The sequence below is a fragment of the Vollenhovia emeryi genome, unplaced genomic scaffold (assembly GCF_000949405.1).
Source record: "Vollenhovia emeryi isolate VEMERY1.0 unplaced genomic scaffold, V.emery_V1.0 DF939149.1, whole genome shotgun sequence".
Classification (NCBI taxonomy): domain Eukaryota; kingdom Metazoa; phylum Arthropoda; class Insecta; order Hymenoptera; family Formicidae; genus Vollenhovia; species Vollenhovia emeryi.
Window position 1 is genome coordinate 2,209,476 of NW_011967217.1, and position 23,071 is coordinate 2,232,546.

The window sequence follows — 23,071 nt, forward strand, 5'->3', positions numbered from 1 at the left end:
AATTGGGTAATTTAATGCATCCATAAAATGTTAGTCTGTAGTGTCACATCTTCTATTGTCAATTTGAACGTGCACTATGCTTTAAAATGGATATATACACGGTGAGTTATTGGAAATTGCCTTCTTAGATATCCTCAGAAATATTGATTGTACGCCGAAACATTTTAGACAAAAGTTGTAGGAAATAAAGGGGAACGTAACAGCAATAATATTCGTTTGAGTGTAGGCCTCAAGATTATGTAAAAGACAATTTTTTCATTGAAAACTCAATCTTTGTAGTATCTTTTCCTATTGATTATTTGAACAGCTTTTATCTGAAACATTTTTTACTTGTCTAACATTTGTTTAGGCTAATCATTTTTTATATTTAGCTCACGTTATCTCTCGATAATTGTTTGTCGGAGGGAAAAGTGGTGCAGAACTTTTCGACTAGCATCTCAAAAAGAATGTGCTGTCACAATACAGGGTTCCATTTTAGCTGGATGACTTTGAAATATCCTTAGGCACTATCCTGCAATTTTTGCATAACTTTTACGAAGATATCTTAGAAGGTAATTTCTAGTGACTCGCTCTGTATAGTAATACGTTAATTTTTTTACAATTAACTTACATACGAGTTTTTTTAAATTTGAGAATTAATTTTTCCAGGTAAACTTACTGCGCAAGTTTAATCCCGGAGAGCCAAGAAGCACCACTTTTATAGAATAAATAAATCCTTTCTAAACGGACAAAAATCTGACAGAATTCACTTTCGCGTGTACGAGAATAACAAAAGCAAGCAAGAAGTGCGAGAACATTCCGAGTCTCAAACAAATGTATCGTATCTTTATTTGCTGCCCATGTTTGATCGTACTGTAAGTTTTTACAAATCAACAATCGTCCGAATCGAATTCTCGCTATATTAGTGTTTCGTTATAATGTATGTACGATTATTTATTTAATACGATTTTAATCCGTGATCATATTGTCCATTTGACATTTAACGTGGGCAAGATTGAATTTGCCACCAGCGAAACGACACTTCAATCGGGTCTTCCCGTTCATTACCACATTCGACCTCGTGCTTCCCAAAGGATGAGCTATTAAATATCAAATGGATAGATTCTCTGGAAGTATTATTATTTATTCACGCTGTATACACAGTTAAATGCTTGAAATAAATAAACGTATATTCTATTGCCCACTATACACTATCCATCGCGCTGCTTCGCTACAATACTATTGAGAACTTAACTACATAAGGAATGAAAGGATGAATGTAATTGGCAGTAATAATCAGTATTCGCCGTCTATCTTGCGCTAGTTGACCGAAACACGTGCTTTTGACTGCTGGTGTCCAAGACAGGAGCGGGCAGTGTGTACTTGCGGCGAGCATGCACTGGCAAGAGCGATGAGTAACGCAAACGACGATTTTTTTTACACACTGCGTATAAAGACGCAGTGTGTAAAAAAAAACATTCTCTAACAACATGACTAAAATTCGATAATGTGCAGTGTTCGATTTCGGGACGTTCGTCCAATCGAGAGGGACTTTTTTTTCTGTCGAACTCGCCGAAAGACGCAGCGAATGTAGCTTGCAAGCGATGACGGCTGTAAAATTACATTACCTTCGCGAAGGCGCGAAACATACGCTTATTAACATTTATCGACATTGAGAGAGATGTCGTATAGTATATCCTATTAGTATATGTATCACCGATTCGTAACCGAGAGATTCAAAACGCTTCGACGGCCGAGAATACACTACCGGAAAAACGGCCATCTCGAAGTTAAAGATCGAAAACTAAACCCAAAAAAAAAGCACAGTAAAAACAGACTTTCGCCTCTCTCATATAGAAATGGAAAAAAAACTCGTAAAAGACGTGTGAGATCTTGAACATCTTACACGGATATGCATTTATAAGTCTTACGGACTCGGATACACAAGCTCGATATTAAATTATGTATGACTTTCCCGTGGGATCGCAAGGATCCGTATGTTCGTTTATAGACTAAGCGGTAGCAATAATAGATGAATAAGAAACTCGTTCGTGTCCAAGCTGTGTTAAGCAGAAAAAATATAGAACTATAAGACACAAGTTGTACTGGAGTATTGTCGTTGTATCGGTACGGATCTTACGAGACAATTCCCTAATGAAATCAGTTTCTTTTACAAATGTTAATACGCATTATAAAAATCTCTCTACATGCACTCTTTTCGAATATTACGCTACAATATAATCGCTATATATAACGCCGTTAAACCTACGCAAAGTTATTTCCCGGTCGATTCTTACTTAACGCACGCGTCTCGTTATTGTACAATAAATCATATATCGATTTAATATGGAGCCTGCGTGTTATCGGGGGAACTTCGGCGGGCGGGCTAAATCATAGACGCTAAATAAACGTAGAACGGCGGCCTCGATGCATTTACGCGCGTAACTCTGGCAAATAGATGCTCAAAAATATAGATGAGGAATCGGAAGATACTGGTTGCTATCCGACTGGTTTTCATCGTATCTCGTTCGTCAATTACGTCGGAGTAAGAACAGCACGTTGCGCTCGTTATTGCGACGTTATTGCGGACTCGGACAAAGGTCGCTGCTAGACTACTCAGTAGATTTTGGGCGCCGAACGATCGTTGATCGGGCCGCTGGTCTTCCTCAGCGATGTACCGCGTCTGATCTGATCCATGAGGGAGTCCCTCATTTGCAGGGGGTCCATGATGGGCACGCGATTGCCCATAATTCGTCTGATACTCGCGGATCTGCTCGTGCCCGTTTGCTGTAGAGCCTGTTGCTGCTGTGCCAGTTTAGCATTCAATGTCTCGAGAAAGCCGGGAGCTGCCGCTTTGACGTTCTTGTTAGACTGCTGTTGTTGTTGTAGTTGTTGCTGCTGCTGCTGCTGTTGCTGTTGCTCCGAGAGCGACTGTTTCCTGAGAGATTTCGGACTGCCGCTCGTGTTCACGCCCGCTCCGGCACTGCCGCTCATGGTACCGATGAGTTTAGCGTTGAGCACCGCCATGAAGCCCTGTCCCACGCCACCCGGTCCCTGCCCTTGGCCCGCAGCCTGACTAGTTTGGCTGACGGTAGCACTGCCGGCCACGTTGGACGTTTGCGCGCGTTCTTGGGACGCCGAACGGGCAGCCGAGCAGGAACGTTCCACCGACGAGCGAGTTATTTGCAGCACGGTATTGTGTTGGATGATGCCCGCAGGACCACCGTGCGCCTGCTGCTGTCCGGTGGCCTTCCGCAATAGTGACGGACTGGCTGGCGTATGACGGAGCTCGGTCAGAGTCCTCACCGTCTCGGAAACCGAGATGGATCTACGGAAGAGGGAGAGTAAAAGAATTACATAGAACTGCGGACTCTTATGTAAGTGGGGAAAAGCCGTCAGGACGATACAAGTTTCAATTATAGAGCGATTCGTTGCAACTAAAAGAAGAGCAACGTTGATTTTCACCTCTGAGGTGTGGGGCTGACTGTGGGCGAGGAGCTTTCAAGAAGAAACGCTGGCGGCGGAGGAAGGTTCTCCGTCTCATCGCAAGCGGTTTCGCTCCGGTCTTCATTCACGGACGAAGTGGGAGGTCCGGTGATGACGGTGGACGTGCGTCTCGTCGGCGGCGGCGGTCTGCTCGTCTGCTGCGCCGATCCCCTGCGTATCATTAACGTGGCCGCGGCGCCAGGTACATTCCACGTGTTCTCGTTTTGATTGTGAAGCGAATGAGAATGCGGAAGAGTATTTTGACTTCCATATCCGCTGCTGGATTCTAAACTGGACTCGGATGTCTGACTGCCGGTGTCCTTCTCCGGGACTTCAGCCTGCGCGATTCGACGGAACGTAAGCAGCGATAAAAGTATTCGTCTTAAAGTGTTGTACATTTACTTTGTCGCACTCGCTCACGCACCTTGTCAGTTCCTGGCGTCGTTAACGACGCTGGAGGGGGAGGCGGTGGAAGCTGCATCTCCTGAGCACGACTGGCAGCTAGATTCGCCAGCTCGTGCATGTTCACGTACATCGGTTGTTGGAGCTGATGAGTCGCCAATTCTGCATCGAGATCGTTACAACGGTATAAGGTTGGTATTCGAAACGTAGTTTACGTAGCGATGTTGTACAAACCTTTCGCCAAATGAGCCGGAAGCGGCAACTTGGGTTTCCCTCGAGGACTCCCAGGCGGCTCGTTCTTCACCGGAATAGTCGGCCGTTCCAAGCTGGAACACCTGTTCGGTATAGGTGGGCGACTGCCGCTATTATTTCTACGAAGTTGCACCCTGGACAACTGCTGATTCGAGGAAGAGCATGAGGAGGAAGAGGAAACGGGAGAGGCAGGCTGACTGTGGCAGCAACCGCTACCGTCGCGATCCGGAGCTTGGAATGTGTACACGCTGAGCGCCGGCCTCTGATGGCCCTTTTCGTACGCTAAAACGGATGAACGGTAAACACAATTGAGTCGGAAATTAGGAAATCGGATTACACGACAAGCATACAATATCACTTACCAGATGAAATAGTATGTGGCCGTTCGTTCACCGCGCCTGGGTTTTGTCGGTCGTACTGAACGGACGTTTCCTGCAAATCAGGCCAAGTAGAAGTTGTCACAGGTCGTGTTACAGTACAACCGGTACTTTGATTACTTAGAGAAGACACATTCGATACCTAAAAACACGAACCGCCTCTTTAGTTAGTCGGGCGGAATAAAAACGGGATACAACGTACAAAAGTAGTTTCATTCTTTAAAGTTACGCTACTGAATTCGTTCAAAACTGGGAACATAAGCAAATCTAGGAGCATGGTCACTAGGCGGTGGAAATATCTAAGGTCTCTCACGCTTTGAATCTTCCGCACTGCGGCCACGGGACTTCGAACGTGTACACATTTCTTGGAACTTCCAAAATCGACATTTAATCCTAGACTATTTGACAAACTAAGTGCTCTTTTAAAGAATTCGTCATTGAAGAGAGACAGGTTTGCGCTGCACGGACCCTGTCCGTCCCGATGAGGACTATTCATCGTGCAGATCCGCTGATCACTGAACGACCTTACCTGATGCTCGGAGATCGGTTGATTGTACAATGTGTCCTGCGATGTAAAGCCAGAGTCGCGGGAGCTGCCGCCGGTCAAGTGGCGCAGCGTCGCGATGCCGCTGATGCTGGCGGGCCTGGCACCGAATGGCTACAACGAGTACAACATCGACTACCACATACAATAAGCTCAACGGGCAAGTGTAGCGATTATAATCCGTGCTATGAAATCTATGTTTATCACTACTAGGTTGCACTGCAGCTGATGCATTAACGGTGTTACTGTGTCATGCAACATTGAAAAAAAGAAACCATCTAATGGCTCAGTCCGTAGAGACAAAAAGAAAACCCTAGAGGTGGACGGAGAGAATGAAACGAAAGATACCGCCGGCGCGTAATTACCTGAGAAAGCGATCTGTGCCACGGGTGTCCCGACGGGCTCGGATGGCTTTTACAAGATCCACTACTGCTACTAGTTAGAGAACTGATCGAACACATAGAACTCTTCCTCGATCCGAGAGACAACGACGGGCTCGACGGCGGCGTAGCCAACGACCACTGAGTAACGTCGCAACCTTTTATGTCCGTTATTACCTGCTCGGATGCAGGTGGTAAGTGATGCGGCGACGCGGTGTGTCTTTGCAATTGATCGGAGACCTCTTGCAGATGCGTCAATTCCATTAACATCGCTATCTCCTCGTCCTAAACGGTCGATTATACATTTATGTACGTCGCCTTTGTACATCGGTTAACGTATTCATACAGAGGAAAGTTCTATTATAAGATAGGCTCTTAATACGGGATAGCGGGGGTTTCTGCTAAATCAATAGGCATCGTCTGTTGGTGCTACCGTGAATTTATTGCACTTGGGGTGAGATCTGTTTAGCAGAAAATTCATTGTTGGATCGCGTAATCGTTGCGGAAAAAAAGACTCGCGATTGAATTTGGATGTTGAAGACCTGCCGTCTCATTAGAAGCCCGTCTTACAAATAGGTGACTTTCCTCTACATGTGCGTACTTAAGAATTTCTACTAACGAGCACGGGTTTCAGGAATCGAGCGAGGAGACAGAATCTGCCCCTGTCCTCGAGAAGGGCCGCGCGGACGGCTTTCCGCTCCGTTTCTTCCAAACTCAGTCTTTTCTCCTGAACGACCGCCGCCGATGACTCCAACATTTTAGTGAGCTCCACGTCGGAACAGGCCCCGTGGCTCTGAGACTGTCCTTGAACATGTAAGTGAACTTGAACCTTTCGTGCTTTCTTCTTTTGCAGACGTAAAGTATCGGTGGAACGTTTCTTCAGCTCCGCTCTTGCCTTTTTGAATTCTGAAAACAGCGAATTATCGGATTACAGGAGGGCGACGCTTTTCGAAAACGCAGCTCGCCAGAGTACTGTGATAATCGTTAAACCTTTGGCATGTTCTTTGTCTAAATTGATCAAAGACTTCTTCCAATCTTCCAATTTCTCTTGTAAAGGCAGCACCAAACAGTCCATAATGGCGCTTGAAAGAAGCAAACAGTAGGTATGAGTGCGAAGAACGTTCGGAAATTACCGAATGGAAATTTTAAAAAGATTTTTCAATTCAGCTGGACAGGACATTTTGACATACCTAGTAAACGACTTCATACGAGTTTCTACCGCTTTGTGTCTCAAGCATATTCGTGTCAGTGCTGTCCCGATTTCCTTAGTTGCACCTTAACAGCGAGGCATTTGTTTTATTCCCTTTCGCTCATTTCAATGTAATCGACGCGAAAGTTTAACAATCCAAATTACACGGGCAACAAAGGCGTCGGTCATCATTAATCAATCAATTGAGACTCACCTCTGGCATTAGTCGCAGCGTCTGCTATTTTCTGAAAAGCCTCAAGATATGCGGAAATAGCCAAGATAGCAGCTCTGCAATAATATGTTCCATATTAAAGAAAAACATTTCTAAGAGTAGAGGGGGAAGTCCCTTATCGCGTGAGATAGGCTTCTAATACGAGACAGCAGGCGTTCAACATTCAAATTCAATTGCGGATCTCCTTTCGCAACGATTGCACGATCTAACAGCAATGAATTTACCACTAAACAAATTTCATGATGAAACCAATAAATGATGTCTGTTAATTCAGTGGAAACCCTGCTATCTCATATTAGGAGCGTATCTCATAATAGGGAACTTTCCTCTATTCTTAATCGAGTGAAATTTCTACCCATATTCGATCAGAGATGTGCAACGTAAAACAAGTATGTGCAATTTTTTTATACATTGAAGGCAGCATAAATATGTGATAAATATACAATGCACCGTGAACGAGTTTTAATTTGAACGCACCGTAATTATTACAAAGTATAATATAACGTATTTGAAATTATATACAAATCTTTTCACCTCAAGCTCGCGTGTAACTTGGTAGCTTTCGAGATAAAATCCTCCCAGAGTGGCGTCCCGTTCTACAAAAAGAAATGGAGTGTTATAAGGTGCGTAGAAGGTTTCAATTTTATTTACTGACATTGTCACAGTTCTAACATTCGTTTTTATAGATTAAGTCGAACAGCAATCTAGAATGATGTCCTAGTAAGAGATAATGCAATCGCACACGCCCACATATTTTCGTTCAATCATATGAATATGTACATATACACGGGGAGATTTTTTGCAGAAAATTATGTAGTTCTGGGACAACGTGGTGTTTCGAAGAATTTTAATAGTTTTTTTAAATTTCACCATACATTTTACTAGCAAAATGTATAGTAATGTGTGCGTGTGGCAGAGTTTTTTCTTCTTAAAATTGACCCTGAAAATTACGTGATTGAGGGACGGCGTGGCATTTTGAAGAATTTTACGAGTTTGGTGTTTTACCATACATTTACTAAAAACGCACACATGCGGAGAAACTATGTAATAACGCAATGTATATGACTCATAGGAGACACTAAATCACGTAAATAAAGTGGAGTAAATGCTTTTACTTCAGTTTCCTCCCAAAACAAATATTTTAATTAGGGCGCATAGAAAGCCAAGGGCTCCTGAGATTCGATCTTACGAAGTGAGCTCGGGCTCTGCGTCTAGTAATCGTCTAGTAATTCAATAACATAAACACAATCGAAATCAATACATTAAAATTCGCTTCGAACTTAAAAATTATTGGACTACCTTCCCGTTTTAGCTCACAAATAGATTTAATATCGCCAGTAATATAAAACCAATGACATGTAGCTTTTCAAAAGCGACCTACACTGGCCAATGTTTTTATTTAAAAAACAAACGACGTTCCGATCCCGGATTTGGACACTTTTTCAAGTAATCCGCAAACATACATAACTTAACGCTAATTTTTTTCCTGTTTTAACTTTATCCGATTAAAATTCGCCATTCGTTGTATCCGTAATATAAATACACTTCTGGTTACAACTGACATTTTAATAGCATTTTAAACAACAGAATGCCAACAGTTGTGCCTATGCTTAAAAATATGCCTCGGTGGTCGAATTGGTTGAGACGCCCGCCTAGAGAGAAGGCAGGTCCAGGTTCAAACCCTGGCTGAGGTAATGTGTTTCGCAATAAATTTTCTGTATTATTAAAATTGCCGGATACGGTCAATAAAAGTCACCGATGTTGTTAAAACTAAAGCACTCGCTGTCGCGAGAAATCACAGAAGGCAAGTACGAGACACAAACGGTGGGGCTAGTAGACGTGCTTTGAACGGCAAAACAAGAGAGTCGTACGAAACATGGAAGCCTAATCTGCAACCCTGGCCGAGGTGATACTTTTCGCAATAAATTTAGAATAAAATATTTAGACACCGACACCCTGTCGCGGCTCTTGGTCCTTTATTCCTCGAAATTTGTGTTCGTCACATTTGAGCCATGCGAGTTTTATTAATTTGCTAATCTACAATGTGCCCTTCTGCGTCTAGAAACATTCTATCATGTGTCAGCAAGTGAAAACACTTGAAAACTTTGTCGAAAACGTACGATCGTACAATGTACAATTGACCGACCCGCGCAAATCTTCTTTAAACGTATTTGTCGACTACGAAATCGAATGTTTCCAGACGCGAAGAGCACATTGTGAACCAGGCTGGGCTTGTTGCTCGTCTTTTCTCCTCTCCACTCGAAGGGAACGCTTTTCCCAAACGGCAGTCACTCCAATTTCGACCCGACGTATTTCACGCATCCTACAAATTGCATTTGCAGCGTAAGACAACAAAAACACAACGACACCCAAAATATTTCCTCCAAAATAAAAACCTGCGGGGCCAAGAGCCAAGACAAGTGCCAAGGCAAGAGCATTCCGAACAGCGCGGAAATCTTCAAAAAAAAAAAAATAAAAGAGTACGGACGGTTTCGTCACACGGAGACGTCCGTAAAAACAACAATACAATACATTCGGGATTTCCGAAGGAGAAAGGACGGGGGTCCGAAATGACGGCGTAGGATCCTTGAACCGATGCGTCGTAAAAAATCTCTGAGCCAGGAGGGAAGAGGAGGCGGGGTGAGAGCGCCGTCCCGAACGTCGGCGAGGTGCGCGCGGTCGGCCGAGCCCAAGTGGAAACGGGACGTTCCTCACCTTCATGTCCGTGACGATCTGCTGGAACAAACCGCCCAACGCGCTGCACTCCCGCTCTATCGTCGCATCCATCTTCCTCGCTTTCCCGGGGGCTCTGCCGCCCGACTCCACGGACTCCGGTATAGGCGGGCCTCGCGGCGCGGACCAGCGACGAGTTCACTCCGCGTCGTCGGCGCGACGGACGTTGACGGAAACGACGCTGACGCACCGCCGCCAGCGGGGACGAGCGGTGTGGCCTGTCATTCCCGAGCGCGCGAGAAACGAGCGGGCGACAGACGGAGAGAGAGTCAACACACGCACACACGCAGTACGCACGCACGCACGCAGTGACAGAAGGGGGGTAAGGAGCGAGACGGGGGGGAGGGGGGAACAGGCGGCGAAGCGTGGACGCGTCCACGACGCGGGCTCGTCGTCGAAGCGAGAGTAGACTTTACCAGCGATGGGGGACGCGATTCAAGGTGAGAGAGAGCCTCGAGTCTCCCCTCGCGCTCGCGACGCTCTGTAAACACAACACACAACGCGCGCGCGGCGTCTACGAGCGAGACGCGATCGTCGACGTACGAATGAAGGAGCGGACGGACGGACAAACGAATTCGCTTCGCGCGCGAATTCCACCTCGCGGACGCCCCACGCCGCGCCGTGATATCGTTGCCCCCTGCGTGGTGACCCCGTTCTAGAAATCGGGATCGATGTTATTCGGTATGCGCCTAATCGTTGTCTCCCGCGGGGGGTAGAGCGAGAGGGAGGTGGCGGAAGGAAGAGAGCGCGAGGGAAGGAGAGGCGGAGGAAGGAAAAAAAAAAGAGACAGACGGGGAACGTCTTCCGGATCGTACGGGGAGAGAGCTGCGAGTTGCGCGACTCGCGAGTACACACACGGGCCGTCATTGATGCCTGGCCGTCCGAAGTTGCGCGCGGATCGGGGCACGTTTGAAAAGCGTGCGACTTTCTAATGCGTGGTCTACAATGCGAGTCGCAGAGTCGTAGGATAATCGACTGCGATTGGTCAATTTCGTCAGACGCACAAGAATTGACCAATCATAGTCGACTATTGTTACGACTACGACTTTACGACTTCTATGTAGACGCGGCTTCGCTCTCCGTGCATCGTTGACGGTGGAAAGGGCGAATCAGCATCGCCCGTTCCGCTCGTACGCGTAGTCATGACGCACGAAGAGTCAGACGAGTCGCGCGCCGTTTTCAAAAGTGCCCTCGATCCGCGTGCAACTTCAGACGGGTGGGCATCAATGACGCCCGTGTCAGCCGAGTGCTAATTTGCACTCTATGAGAAACAGATTGCGCTCCCGAAAATCCATTCTACGACCATTTACAAAATGCCTCTTTTTTTCGCATTCACCGCAAATATTACATGTAATATTTAGCCTGTTTAAATATTTTTGAAAAAAAAAACGTTTTATACAAAACTCAATTACTTCTGGCGACTTTAAGAATATTCTTACTAGTTTTATACAAAATATGTATAAAACGTTCATATAACATTACAAACGAATACATAGTAATATTTATGAATATTTATATTTTTCCGATTTTTTTTCATATAAAATAATTTAATTATTCAAAAACTGCATAATTACAATTGCTCCTAACGTTACGCTCTTCATTATAGAGGCGGCCATAACCGCGCCACATCTGCGTGCGCGGATTCCGGCAACCACTTCTGATAAGCCGGCAGCAGAACTGAAATTAAAGCAGCGTTAATCGCGAAATACTGTGTAAAATTGACTATATATTTATATAATAGAGGAAAGCCCCCTATTATGAGATAGGCTCCTAATATGAGACAGCGGAGTTTCTGCTAAATTAATTGGCATATCATTTATTGGTTTGCGATTGAATTTGGACGTTGAAAACTTACTATCCCATGTTAGAATCCTATCCCATATAATAGAAGACTTTCCTCCACATAATAAATACTATAGAAGTACATATTTAATGTACAATATTTATAATATTTTTATAATATAAAATATCTAAATGTTCTAATATAAATCAAGATAATCTCACATTTTTTGTCCAAACCCCAGATTTCGACCAGCTTGTCTTTGGACATAACTCCCTGCGATTGTAGCGTTTGCACTATTGTTTGAGTGCGTGGTATCAGCCTGAAGAAATCACACAGAATTGATTATCCACTCGACGAATCAACGTGAGATCAAAAGAAAATAGAGCGGCACGATTTACTTGGCCCACGACTTGGTGATGCTGCCCGGTGTCGTCAGCAGCAACGGGACAAATCGTTTCAGCTTAGGACACACTTGACCCTCCAAGAAAAAATATGCGAACCACTTGATACCGTCCACCGTCAACGGATGCTCCATCTCCATCGACGGCAATGTCCATCCGGCATTTCCAAACGTACCGGACACGTGACAAGTGATTTTCCCAGTTCCTTGATTGTATCTGTTAATATAAGAACAGTAATATTCAATGATACGAAACTAATATCTTTACAAGTAGCAAAACATATTGCGAAGCAACAGTTGCGATACAAATACCTTGGCGGTGGATCAACCAACGGCTCACTGAGGTGGCACAGCGAGGGCGCGAATTTCGGCAACCATTCGGGTTCTATCGCCGTGACACCTCGCATGTACATCTTATTCGTCTCGTACACCTCCTGATAAACTACCCATTGCGGACTGGTTTTCCGTAGAACGCACGAGGAGTGCATGAATACAGGCTCCTCCATTTCTGGCGTTCTGAAAGACAACTCGGAATGGAAGTCGCATTCTCAATTGTGTCTCAATTACCGACGCTAACTAATAAGTATACCTGTAAGCGTGCCTCCACTTGGCCTTGTCCTGATCTTCTTTTACCTCGTCGGGCGAAACCTTTTTCGCCACTTGATCCGCCATGCCCGCAAGGACTATTTGGCGCAGCAACTTCGCTTCCACGTCGGTTGGCAACGGCATTCTGTAAAAGCTCTTGTTGTAGACAACCATCTCAAACATATTGCAACGTACATACTGTTGAATTCTCGTATTCTGAGGATCAATTCTGTATCTTGCAACATAGTGAAAATGCTAAAAGCGAGCGGCCTTTTCTCTTTCTGATGGAACAGTTAGAAAGAGACAGAGCTACTTACTTTTAGCGTTTTTACTACGGTGTAAGAATTGACCCACGGAATCTAATACAATACTTTAATCGGCAGACAGTTCTAGTGAAAGAGAACGTACTTGGGATCAATGATTAAATTTAGATTTGGCACATTTAAATTAATCTCATTGGTGAGCTGCTGCCTGAGTTTCCTGATCTCGACCACAGCTTTGTGCCTCAAACCGTTCTCCTCGCAGAAGGACAAGAGTTTTCCTTTCGACCCTGCGTACTCGGCAGTTCCGATGGCTCTTATCAGAACCATTGGGTCACCTGTGCACAAACGGAAACATTATCGTTTGTATTCGTTGTACGAGGGGAAAATTGGACTTGAAGATCGCGTACCAAGAAGTAAATTATTGCCAGCTCCGGCCCAGTAACGGCGCGTTTGCAGCCATTTGCTCTTAGCCGAACTCTCCTTGTCAAGTGCTTCTATCAGCACTTCTTGCACACTGAGAGCCGCTACCATGCATATCGTATATCTCGACAAGTTGTGCTGATGCGACAGTGCTAGCATTTTGCCGTAACGAGGAGAAACCGGAAACGCGGCGATGCTACGTCCAAGCGGCGTCACTTTCGTGCAGTAGATTTCTAAATAATAAAACGTCAATTCTACACTTTAGACAACGTGGTAAATGTTTTAAATGTAAAAGATTAATTGTATGCTTTTCCAATGAAATGGAAACAACATAAATGACAATGAACGCCCATGTTCGATTACCTTCTTGTTTCTTCGAAGGCGGCTGTAACGCCCCGAGTATCGTGAGCCGTTTCTCTGCGGACTTGAGCTGCGAGGTATCAGGTGGCGTGGGAAACGGAAAGTTCACGACCTTGTCTATATTCATTGCCTTCATTTGCAACAACAAGTCGTCCACTGGTTTCTTTTTAATCTCCGACTGGCTGTATTCCTCGAAATCGTTGTCGTACACAGCCGACGAGTACAGTCTACGCGAAAAGAAATGTATGTATGTAAGCAGGAGATCAAGTGCACAATTAATTAGATTTTAAATATAAAGTTTCTCGAGTCAAAACTTTGAAAATTTCCTGGCAAAAAATTGATTAATCTTCTAGCGATTGAGACGCCTGATGAGAGGGAGGTCCAGGTTCAAACCCAGGCTGAGGTAAATTTGTCACAATAAATTGAAACATTAAAATCATTTAGACACTAACATCGTGTCTTGGCTCTTACATCCTTTATTACTTGGTATTTGTGATTTCACGTCAGAGCCTTATGAATTTTATTTGCAAAATTGATAAAATTTTAGGTTCATTCACTTTGATTAGAAATCTTTATGCGGGTGAATTGTCGGATAAGTTTCGAGATACCTGTAGCAATGGCCAGGCCGGGTTCTACCGGCTCTGCCGGCACGTTGGGTGGCCGCTGCTTTGCTCGCATAACTCACGTGATACGTGCTCACGCCTGTCACTTTGTCGTACAGCCTAGTTTTACAACGTCCGCTATCTACAACGTATCTGATGTTGGGAATCGTCAGCGAGGTCTCCGCAACATTAGTGGACACCACGCACAAGCGGCATCCCTCTGGCGGTGGCTCAAACACCTGCGATCGCGTGAAAAATAAAATTCCTTACTTCATCGCAAAACAGAGTCTACGGTCAATTTGTTCTACCGCGGAGTCATTGATCCAAAAGGATCGTGATAATTTCGGTCGTGTTCACTGAATATTTACCCTGGTTTGCTTGTGCCCGGGTAAAAGGGAGTAAAGGGGCAAGACCCACAACGGCTGTGCGTTCGTCAGTCCCTTGAAATCAAAAACATCTTCGTCCTCATCTTCGTCCTCGTCCAGGTCTTCTTCGTCGTCCTGCGCATTGATTAAATCTTCGTGCGTGTCGTCAGTGGGATTTATCGAGTAACTAAACATAAATATTTATAAATTTCAGAAAAGCGCACAAGATTAAAATAACGACAGTACGGTGTACATACTCGTCGAGATTAATAGTCGGGAGTATAATCTGCTTCTTCTGCCTCTGTCTATTGCGGCGCAATGCCTCCTTGGCATCGAAATCATCGTCGGAATCGTCTCTTTCGCTCTGTTCTTCATCCTTCATCACTTTAACCTGGGGCTGCTTGTTTCTCTTCAGTGGAAATAATTTGCGTAATTTACGCACAACGGTATGTACCTCTCGCTGACCTGCAAGTAAATCGTTGAGAATATAAAGATTGTATTGTAATAATGGTATATAAAAATGGAGAAGTTTCCTATAATTCACCTGTTAAAAATATTAGAATGCCACCTTCTGGAAGACGAGTGTGTATCTTTACCGCTTTTCGCAACGCTTCATTGACGTAATCCCTGCTTGTTGTTCTATTAAAATGTATCTTTACAGCAAACTGTCGCGCTTTGACTTCAATCACCGGTGGCTTTGCCTTAAACAGCCTTGCATTCTCTACGAACTCCTTCACGGACAATGTAGCCGACATAATTATCAACTTCAAAGGGCTGCCACGTTTGTTACGGAGCGGAACAATTCTCGACAATAAACCGATCAAGATATCGGTATACACGCTACGTTCGTGCGCCTCATCGAGTATAATCACAGAGTATTTTGTCAACAAGAAGTCCTGTAAGTGAAAAAGAGATTATTTAAAAATCAATAAATTAGAAATTAACCAAGTCGAAAAATAGACGCGTAGACAACATCTTTATACTGTTATTGCGACAAATATTATCATATGCCTCGGTGGTCGAATTGGTGAGACGCCCGCCTAGAGTGTAAGGGAGGTCCAGGTTCAAACCCTGGCTGAGGTAATATTTTTCGCAATAAATTTTCTGCACTGACAGATAAATTAACAAATGTGGCCAGCTTTGGTTGAATAAAATTTGGAATTTTAGTATTATACTGGCAATTTGAAGAAACTAATCTTCAATAAATTAGACTCTCGAAAATAACAAAAACGAAATACCATAAGGGCAGCGAGAGTGAAAACGTAATTAATTTTGCACGAGTTTCGTCATCATTTCTATTCAATCGTAGACGTTTCTGACACTTGTTTGCGTCAGCCTCAATACAATCAACTTAACATGATAGACCTGCTACTTCAGTTAGACCAACTGGCGAGTGCTTGCAGATTCCTTGGTCCAAAAGCAGGGGATAGATCCGACATTTTGACCAAGCAAATAACAACAGGTGGCACAAGTCAAAATAGTTCGAGAATATAAAACGTACAGTAGTTCCGCAAAGACACCATTTAAAATAGAAATGTAGCTATCAAATTGTAGGATGCAAATTGTGTCGAACGGATGGCACACATAGACTGAGGTCCCTAAGATTAGTCTACTTTCATAAAGTCTCTCTCTGGATAAGATCCAAAGAAAGATGAAACATAATTGAAGGAAGATAATTTCAGCAAGCGTATAAAATAAAAAACAAATAAATTGAACTCAAAAATATCAAAAACGAAACTTTCTTGCTATGCTTATTATTTCGTTTTTGATATCATTTTAGAGATATAGAGGAAAGTCTCCTATTATGAAATAGGATTCTAATATGAGACAGCGGGGTTTCTATTCGATTAATAGGTATCGGTTGATTCCACTATGAATTTATTGTCTTTGGAGCGAAATCTGTTTAGTGGAAAATTCATTGTTGGATTGTGTGATTGTTACGAAAAATGATTTGTGATTGAATTTGGGTGTTGAAAGCCTACTATCTCATCTTAGAATCCTATCCCATAATAGAAGACTTTCCTCTATACATATAATTAAATATTATTGGATATTGTTTGCGCGACACGCAGACGCACACATTTACGCTCTGATATACCACTCACACTTTGAATTTCTTTCAACAAAACACCGTCGGTCATAAACTTGATCTTCGTTTCCTCCGTGACATTTCCCTCGAAACGAATCAGATACGAAACTTCCTTCTCGGAAAGATTCAGTTCTTCAGCTACGCGCTTGCTCATTGACATCGCTGCTACTCTTCTCGGCTCGGTTATCCCGATTAATTTATCCTGTGCGTATCCAGCCTCGTATAAAAATTGAGGCACCTGTGTCGTCTTCCCTGTGACAAGATTGAATAATCAAACACGACAATTCACACAAAAAAATTGCGTTTGGCCCGATATCACAGTTGTTATCCATGAAATTAGCAAGGACTCTGTTAAAGTGTCTGTTAATAGTAATTTTTCTCACCGCTTCCTGTTTCTCCGGTAATTATGACTATTGGGTTTTCATTTATCGTTTCAACTACAATTTGCTCTTCCGCGACAATGGGCAGTTTTAATCTGGCCGCTTGCAGCTCGGGCTTTCTGTTGACGGGTATAAAGACAACGGGCGTGTGAACTTTGGGCGCGTCTCGTCGCGGTGCTTCGTCCGCGATTTTAGATTCCTGAGATTCGGCTAAAGCTGTTTTCTCCCCGGCATCTCGTGTTACATTCTCGCCTTTCTCTTCGTGTATCCCGGCACTTTCACTCGCCGCAGTATTAGAAGCAACAGTATCGTCAAGAACGCGCGCTTTATCTTCCTCTTCGTTGTCACTGTCATCTTCGCTGCTACTCTCACTGGACTGCAAATAAATATTATGCAATTACTTGTACCACAGCTCTACAATTTCCGTCATTGCTGCTTCAAACTTACTTCAAACCCAACTACATTTGGATCAAGCTCGGCTTGGTCCTGTTTTACACTGTCCAGAATGGCCAATCTTTTTTTCCTGCTCATTTTAATAGAATTTACAGTCTTTGCCGAGTCGCCTTCCTCTTCATCGTCCGCTTTGCGCTTTAATGTTCCAACGGAAGCCTCAAGCTCTCGGAAGTGACGCTTCAAGCCCTTGTTTTGCAAGGACGTCAGGCTCACGTACTGCTGCAGTTCGGCAGGAGATACTTGCACCTTTGCCAGATCTTCTAGCAATGCCGTTCTCTACAAGATAATTATATTTGGAGAATTGAGGTGGATGCCCCATGTTGTCTGTGTAGAATTAAATTATGGTACCTGCAACTTTTTCTTCTTTCGCTCTACCACTTTTTCCAGTTGCTTTCTGCGTTTCTTTGATAACAATCGAGTAGTTGTCAACGTCTTATCTACGTTCTTCGTTTTTCTCTTTTGAGTGGGCAAGACAAGCGTGTTGCAACTGTCATAGTCTTCGGGGCGATGCTTAATATCCAATACAATCTGGCGAAAGTGTTGAATAAGTAATGTATCATATTCGAGGCAGCAAATGCAGTTGACAAAGTGTTTCGAGTAATAAAATATTATAAGCAGTATATACAAATTACAGCTGTTACTCAGGCAATAATTTATCTTTCTCGCAAGAGCATAAGATGTAATTCAAAGTAAATTTACCTCTTTAGTGGTGGAATTGTCAACTTCCACGTTTGCAACAGCTCTTGATTTCCAATTATGACCTTTCCGCCCCATTTTTGGAACAAGGTGAAAAAGTAACCTAGTTCAGCGACGAATTTTAATGAAAATATAGTCATTCAACTCTCTTCTGTATCAGGAGCCAAGATTTTTAAAAATTAAATTAATCGCTTGGCTCTAAGAAAGAAAATCATTACAGGTGACGCTTTTAGGTTAAATGCTCCGAAGAAAATTCAAACATGTGCGAACATGCGGTCTGTTCTTTAATAGCTGAACTGGCTGCACTCAACCATAAAGAACAGACTCTATGTGTACCTTGTGCACCTGCACTTTAAAAGAAAAAAGAGTGGTTGCAAGTACGAAGAAGAAAGGGTTGTATCTAGAAGCAACGAAAGAGAAAATATATTACAAAGTATAATAATAGATTTCCGGACACGTATTCTCGACGCCGAGGCTCCGAAATCCCAAGAGACTCGGATCCGATTGACAAATCGGATCATCGGCGTGTCGCCGTCGAGCATGGCTTTGCTGCGACGAGCTCGACCGGCGAACAGATTCTTCGACAGAGGTATCGTCGTTTTTCCGCATCCAGTTAACTCCGTTCCGTCTTTCTGAACGTTTTACTCTTCAACAGTGTTCACGAGACATCAACACCAACGGCAACAAGAACAACAACCAGAGCGCGACAATAACGAAGTAAAAAGCGGTAACGGCAACAAGAGACCGGCCATCGACGAGGTGACGATCAGACGGCTCGAGAAGCTGGCGCTAGTCGGCTTCGAGTACGAGCAGAGCAAGCGCGTGCTGGAGGAGGCGGTGACGTTTGCCGAGCGGCTGCGGGCGGTTCCCATCGACGAGGCGGTGCGTCCGATGTGCAGTACCCTGGAGAACGATTGCGTCCACTTGCGGGACGACGTGGCGCGACGCGACGTCGATCGGCGCGAGATACTGCGGAACGCGGCGGTACTGGAGGAAGAGTACTTCGTCGCGCCGCTAACGGCAGGCAGGCAGGCAGAAGGAGAGTCCAAATGATGAGTCTGGAGGCTGCGCTGAGGACGGTCGGTCCGCTTTTCCTCAGCCTGGCCGAGCGCGCGTTCGTCTACGGACCCCAGGGCAAGTTGCTGTCGCGGAATCTCGAGGAGCACTGGTTCGCGCACTGCGTCACGATGCCGCACTACAACGTGTTCCCGTGCGACGCGATCGCGGACGCGTTGCAGCTGCTGCGGGCCAACTCGCTGGACGAGATGCTGCCGTTCGCGCTCGCCACGTTCGCGACGTCCAAGAGCGCGTGGAACGAGTCGCTGCTGCCGGCAGGCGGGAAGGTGCCGTCCCACCGAACCGCGAGGATCAACGCGTTCGTCGACCCCGCGGACTCGACCGGTCTGCTGCACAGGAAGCAGCGTGAGCGCAAGGCGTGGTGGCGCAAGCTCGCCCAGCACCCCTCGCGATTCGTGCTCGCCGAGGCGAGGAAGACGCGGAGTCTCGACGTGACGGAGATCGAGGCGCAGTTCCCCTTTGGAAACATCGTCGTGGAAACGATCGCTTATTATCCCGGCGTGCGCAAGTTGTATCCCCAGGTGGGACGATATCTCGATAAGCCGTTGGTAGCGCGTTAAGTAGAAAGAGATAGAGAAAGCGAGAGAGAGAGAGTTATTTAAATGAAGTATTTATTTACAGGCCGAAAGTAATAAAGATAATGCTGCGGACGTGCATATGGTCGAGCATGTCGCTTCCCTGGACTGGGGCTGCTTGGCGTTGCTCTGCGACAGCCACATGTCGGACAAGTCAAATAGAGCGTACATTCATCCCAAGTTATCCCCGTACAAGGTGACGTTCCGCACAGCGAGACAGGGGGACGAGACGGACTCGGATGTAGAAGACTTAAATCGCTTTGTGCTATACTTAAGCAACGCGCTTAGGACGAGAGGGATCTCTACCATATTGACGAGTACAGAAGAAATCTTAGACGTATGCCTGATACCGTACGTCGTGTCGGTGGATAAGACTAGTCTCAAGAATGGCGTTGTACACGTAAGGAGTCGCTCGACGACCCTCAGCGAGGCGGTACACATTACCGAGCTGGTAAAGTACATCGGTTTGCGCTCCTCCTGAATTGCTAGAGCGGCGAGTCGCCGAGCCCTCCCCGTCAATCGTTCACTGTGAGATATTGCTATCGTGTAATTGATGTATTCAATTATTAACTATATTTATTACTGATAGTTACAACGATATAAACTGTATAAATGTAAATGAAAATTCTGGCTCTACGTTTCTTTTTTTTTTCTTTTTATCCCTAATTTGCTGGCTCACTGAATTTGAAGATAATAAACAGCTACCTTGATCCTGTGACAATATACATTGCTCGAGATGAAGTGACGCGAAAAGAAAGAAATAAAGGCAACGTAGACTTTCTCGCCCTGGAAAGGAGACGCAGCGCATGGCATCGTACGAGGGACGGCGGAAGGAAGGAAGTGTTTGGAGAGGGGGACACTGCCAGACATTTCATACATAGTAGCAACGCGCGCTGCCGCGTGCGTATACCACGAGCCTCCCAGGACTGCCCGAATTTATCTCAAATTGGCGACGCCACGGGGGGGCAGTTGAATGTTTCTCTGATACAAGAGGACAATACCCACGATTGAAGCTAAGCGGGCAGTTGTAGCTTCTTGCCTTTGAGTACTTTGGTAATGTAGAGGTAGAAAAAGTCACAATAGAGAACCGTCTGCACCAGCCCGGCGACAATGGCGATCAGGTCGTAATGATCCTCGGCGTAGTAGCGGTAGACCCAGTTGAACAGGTACAGGCCCCTGTACGATCCCAACGCGAAGAGATAGTGGCTGGTGATGCTCTCGGCCTCGCCTGTTTTCGACACCAGGAACAACTGCGGCAATATCGCCACCGACTCGAGATAAATGCTGAACGTCCACAAGACCTCGACAAAGGACAGTTCGTGATTGATCAATAGCGCCAGTACGAACGCGGGCAGGATCAGGAACTCGATCCTGCAACAGAAAGCCCATCCTGTCATTGCATCCCGCGGGTGGAGGCGCCCTGGGGTGCGCGTCTCCCCTTTTCTCGACAACTCGGATTATCCTTGGGCCTTACCTGAACGTGTCGTGATTGTGATCGTACGTGGCTTTGAACTTGACGTACATCAAGAAGACCGTGGCGAGGGACGCGGCGATGAATACGACTTTCATGAACGTGTTATACGCAGAGATGAATGTGGTGAACAGGTCTAGGTAACGGGTGGTGTACACAATCGCGAAGAGGATCTGCGATTTACCGCTGATACCTGTAAACAGTAGAAGCATCGGTAGCCGCAGACAGTGGGGCGTAACGTCACGGGCGCTCGATCGTAACACACCGAACTCGCCGTGAACACGCGCGTCCCTGAGCGAGACGATCAAGGCGGTTCACTCACCGGCGCAGCTCCGCGTCTTCCATATCTTGAGAAGTAGTATAATAATGGCTAAAAGGTGCGACAGATCGCCCAGCAATCGGAATATATTCATGTCTGCGGTCGCGGGGGTGTGATTTTACGTAAAAAAACCCGCGGGGGGAGTTAAAGAGCCAGCTCACACAGCTCGCTCGACAGCGGCACACAAATATGACGTGGCTCTGGCTGTGGCTAAAGCAGATGGCCGACCCCCCCGAAATTGGGTTGAAGTACGATGCCGATATCCGACGCACGTCGGCAGAGCAAGAGACATCTGCAGAGGCGGCCTGGGACCTGCGCGGTGCGCATAGACCTCATATTTCAATTTCGGGGACACGAGATTCTCGGATTCATTCGAAAGAGAGATGCGTATGCGAAAATTCGGCTCTTACAGAAAAGTAGCGAGTCGATTGGCTAAAAGATATGCGAGCAGCCAATCAGTTTGCGACTTTTCTGCAAGAGCAGAATTTTCGAATACGTTTCTCTTTCGTAAGAGTGTGAGAAAATTTAGCTGTTAAAGCCTCCGCTACAATGGGTGCTTTCCAATTATTTTACACTTTTTAACACAAACGTACACAAGAAGACACAAAGTGTCGCGATGTGCACGACTCAATTGGAACAAAATATACCACAAATAGTACACAAAGTAGTATACTATCCATGCTTGGTATTTTTAATCCATGGTGGTGATCGAAACTGCGTCACCTAATGTTGATTCAAAATATTTATTACCTCAATGATATCAGACGTAACCTCACTTCTTTTTTTCATAGTAAACCGTCGTAGCGAAGGAATATGCCGACCACTTGTAGCCGCCGTACTTAGTAACTATTATTTGTCACTAGAAAACACAAGTTTACACAGCCGACTAGTAGCCCTCAGGCTGAGTACGAATGTGTAGAGGTGTGTCGACATTTGTGACAATTGGAACGCCATTTGTGTCGCCGTGTGCACGAAAGTGTCTAGGGATATTGCAATTGGAAAGCACCCAATGATTCTCGGTTCTGTCTACAATGGTCGTAGTCGTAAAAATAATCGACTGCGATTGGTCAATTCTTATGCGTCTGACTGAATTGACCAATCGCAGTCGATTATTCTTACGACTACGACCATTGTAGACAGAACCGAGAATCATTGTAGCGGAGGCTTTAGGCTTGGTCTACATAGGATGTAGTAAGTCGTGTCGGAAGAAATTGACCAATCACAGTCTATTATTCTCCTTACGATCGAAAAATAATGAACTGTGATTGGTCAATTTCTTCCGACACGACTTACGACATCCAATGTAGACCCAGCCTTATAGTTTTAGTCCCAGTCTACAATAGATGATTTAAGCCCTAAGCTTTAAGAAATTGGCCAATCACGGTCAAGTATGAGTAGAATGCGCGACTGTGATTAGTCAATTTCTTAAGGCTTAGGGCTTAAATCTCTATTGTAGACTGGGACTTACAAACAAGTTGTCGTAATCGATTTTGATTGTTTTGACGCGTACTTGGAATCATTTTGATTTCACTTCTTTGTCGTGGGGTTAGTATTCGATTTTTAGTTTTTTAATTTTTTAATTCATGAAACAATTTTGTATAAAACCAACTGCAAAAAATATACTCGGCGTCTTTCTTTACATTTTTAAGGTGATGCTGG

General features: G+C 45.0%; 5 protein-coding genes and 1 long non-coding RNA gene across 9 annotated transcripts; 3 read left to right on the forward strand and 3 right to left on the reverse strand.

Moving 5' to 3' along the window:
* Positions 1–1,098: 1,098 nt before the first annotated feature.
* On the reverse strand, positions 1,099–9,896 carry LOC105565828 (MTSS1-like protein). 4 transcript variants are annotated; one of them, XM_012019348.1, is made up of 13 exons: positions 9,557–9,896; positions 7,376–7,437; positions 6,824–6,897; positions 6,611–6,695; positions 6,411–6,502; positions 6,040–6,326; positions 5,406–5,705; positions 5,026–5,154; positions 4,482–4,551; positions 4,102–4,401; positions 3,890–4,029; positions 3,445–3,803; positions 1,099–3,307 (listed from the first exon to the last, which is right to left on the reverse strand). In XM_012019348.1, the coding sequence occupies exons 1-13, from the start codon at positions 9,626–9,628 to the stop codon at positions 2,596–2,598; spliced, it is 2,682 nt and encodes an 893-aa protein (XP_011874738.1). In that variant the 5' UTR covers positions 9,629–9,896; the 3' UTR covers positions 1,099–2,595. The 4 variants fall into 4 exon arrangements, with proteins under 4 accessions (XP_011874738.1, XP_011874736.1, XP_011874740.1 ...); XM_012019346.1 differs by having other exon boundaries at positions 4,482–4,638; XM_012019350.1 differs by lacking the exon at positions 5,026–5,154.
* An 11-nt stretch (positions 9,897–9,907) lies between these two features.
* Positions 9,908–11,677, forward strand: LOC105565833. The gene is made up of 3 exons (XR_001009228.1): positions 9,908–10,014; positions 11,181–11,286; positions 11,599–11,677. It is a non-coding gene; the product is annotated as an uncharacterized LOC105565833 (long non-coding RNA).
* On the reverse strand, positions 10,989–18,258 carry LOC105565832 (probable ATP-dependent RNA helicase kurz). Its single transcript, XM_012019355.1, has 17 exons — positions 17,974–18,258; positions 17,623–17,802; positions 17,269–17,550; positions 16,825–17,197; positions 16,458–16,693; positions 14,897–15,248; positions 14,610–14,817; positions 14,356–14,539; positions 13,994–14,226; positions 13,389–13,612; positions 13,013–13,258; positions 12,751–12,940; positions 12,347–12,487; positions 12,070–12,273; positions 11,756–11,974; positions 11,579–11,676; positions 10,989–11,251 (listed from the first exon to the last, which is right to left on the reverse strand). The coding sequence occupies exons 1-17, from the start codon at positions 18,046–18,048 to the stop codon at positions 11,175–11,177; spliced, it is 3,522 nt and encodes a 1,173-aa protein (XP_011874745.1). The 5' UTR covers positions 18,049–18,258; the 3' UTR covers positions 10,989–11,174.
* Positions 18,259–18,331: 73 nt separating this feature from the next.
* On the forward strand, positions 18,332–19,045 carry LOC105565831 (glutamyl-tRNA(Gln) amidotransferase subunit C, mitochondrial-like). Its single transcript, XM_012019354.1, has 2 exons — positions 18,332–18,559; positions 18,626–19,045. The coding sequence occupies exons 1-2, from the start codon at positions 18,511–18,513 to the stop codon at positions 19,021–19,023; spliced, it is 447 nt and encodes a 148-aa protein (XP_011874744.1). The 5' UTR covers positions 18,332–18,510; the 3' UTR covers positions 19,024–19,045.
* LOC105565830 (DNA polymerase subunit gamma-2, mitochondrial) lies at positions 19,006–20,258 on the forward strand. The gene is made up of 2 exons (XM_012019353.1): positions 19,006–19,568; positions 19,669–20,258. The coding sequence occupies exons 1-2, from the start codon at positions 19,020–19,022 to the stop codon at positions 20,101–20,103; spliced, it is 984 nt and encodes a 327-aa protein (XP_011874743.1). The 5' UTR covers positions 19,006–19,019; the 3' UTR covers positions 20,104–20,258.
* Positions 20,181–21,641, reverse strand: LOC105565829 (ER lumen protein-retaining receptor). The gene is made up of 3 exons (XM_012019351.1): positions 21,416–21,641; positions 21,097–21,286; positions 20,181–20,993 (listed from the first exon to the last, which is right to left on the reverse strand). Exons 1-3 carry the CDS (start codon positions 21,504–21,506, stop codon positions 20,636–20,638), a joined length of 639 nt encoding a protein of 212 aa, XP_011874741.1. The 5' UTR covers positions 21,507–21,641; the 3' UTR covers positions 20,181–20,635.
* Between the last annotated feature and the right edge of the window lie 1,430 nt (positions 21,642–23,071).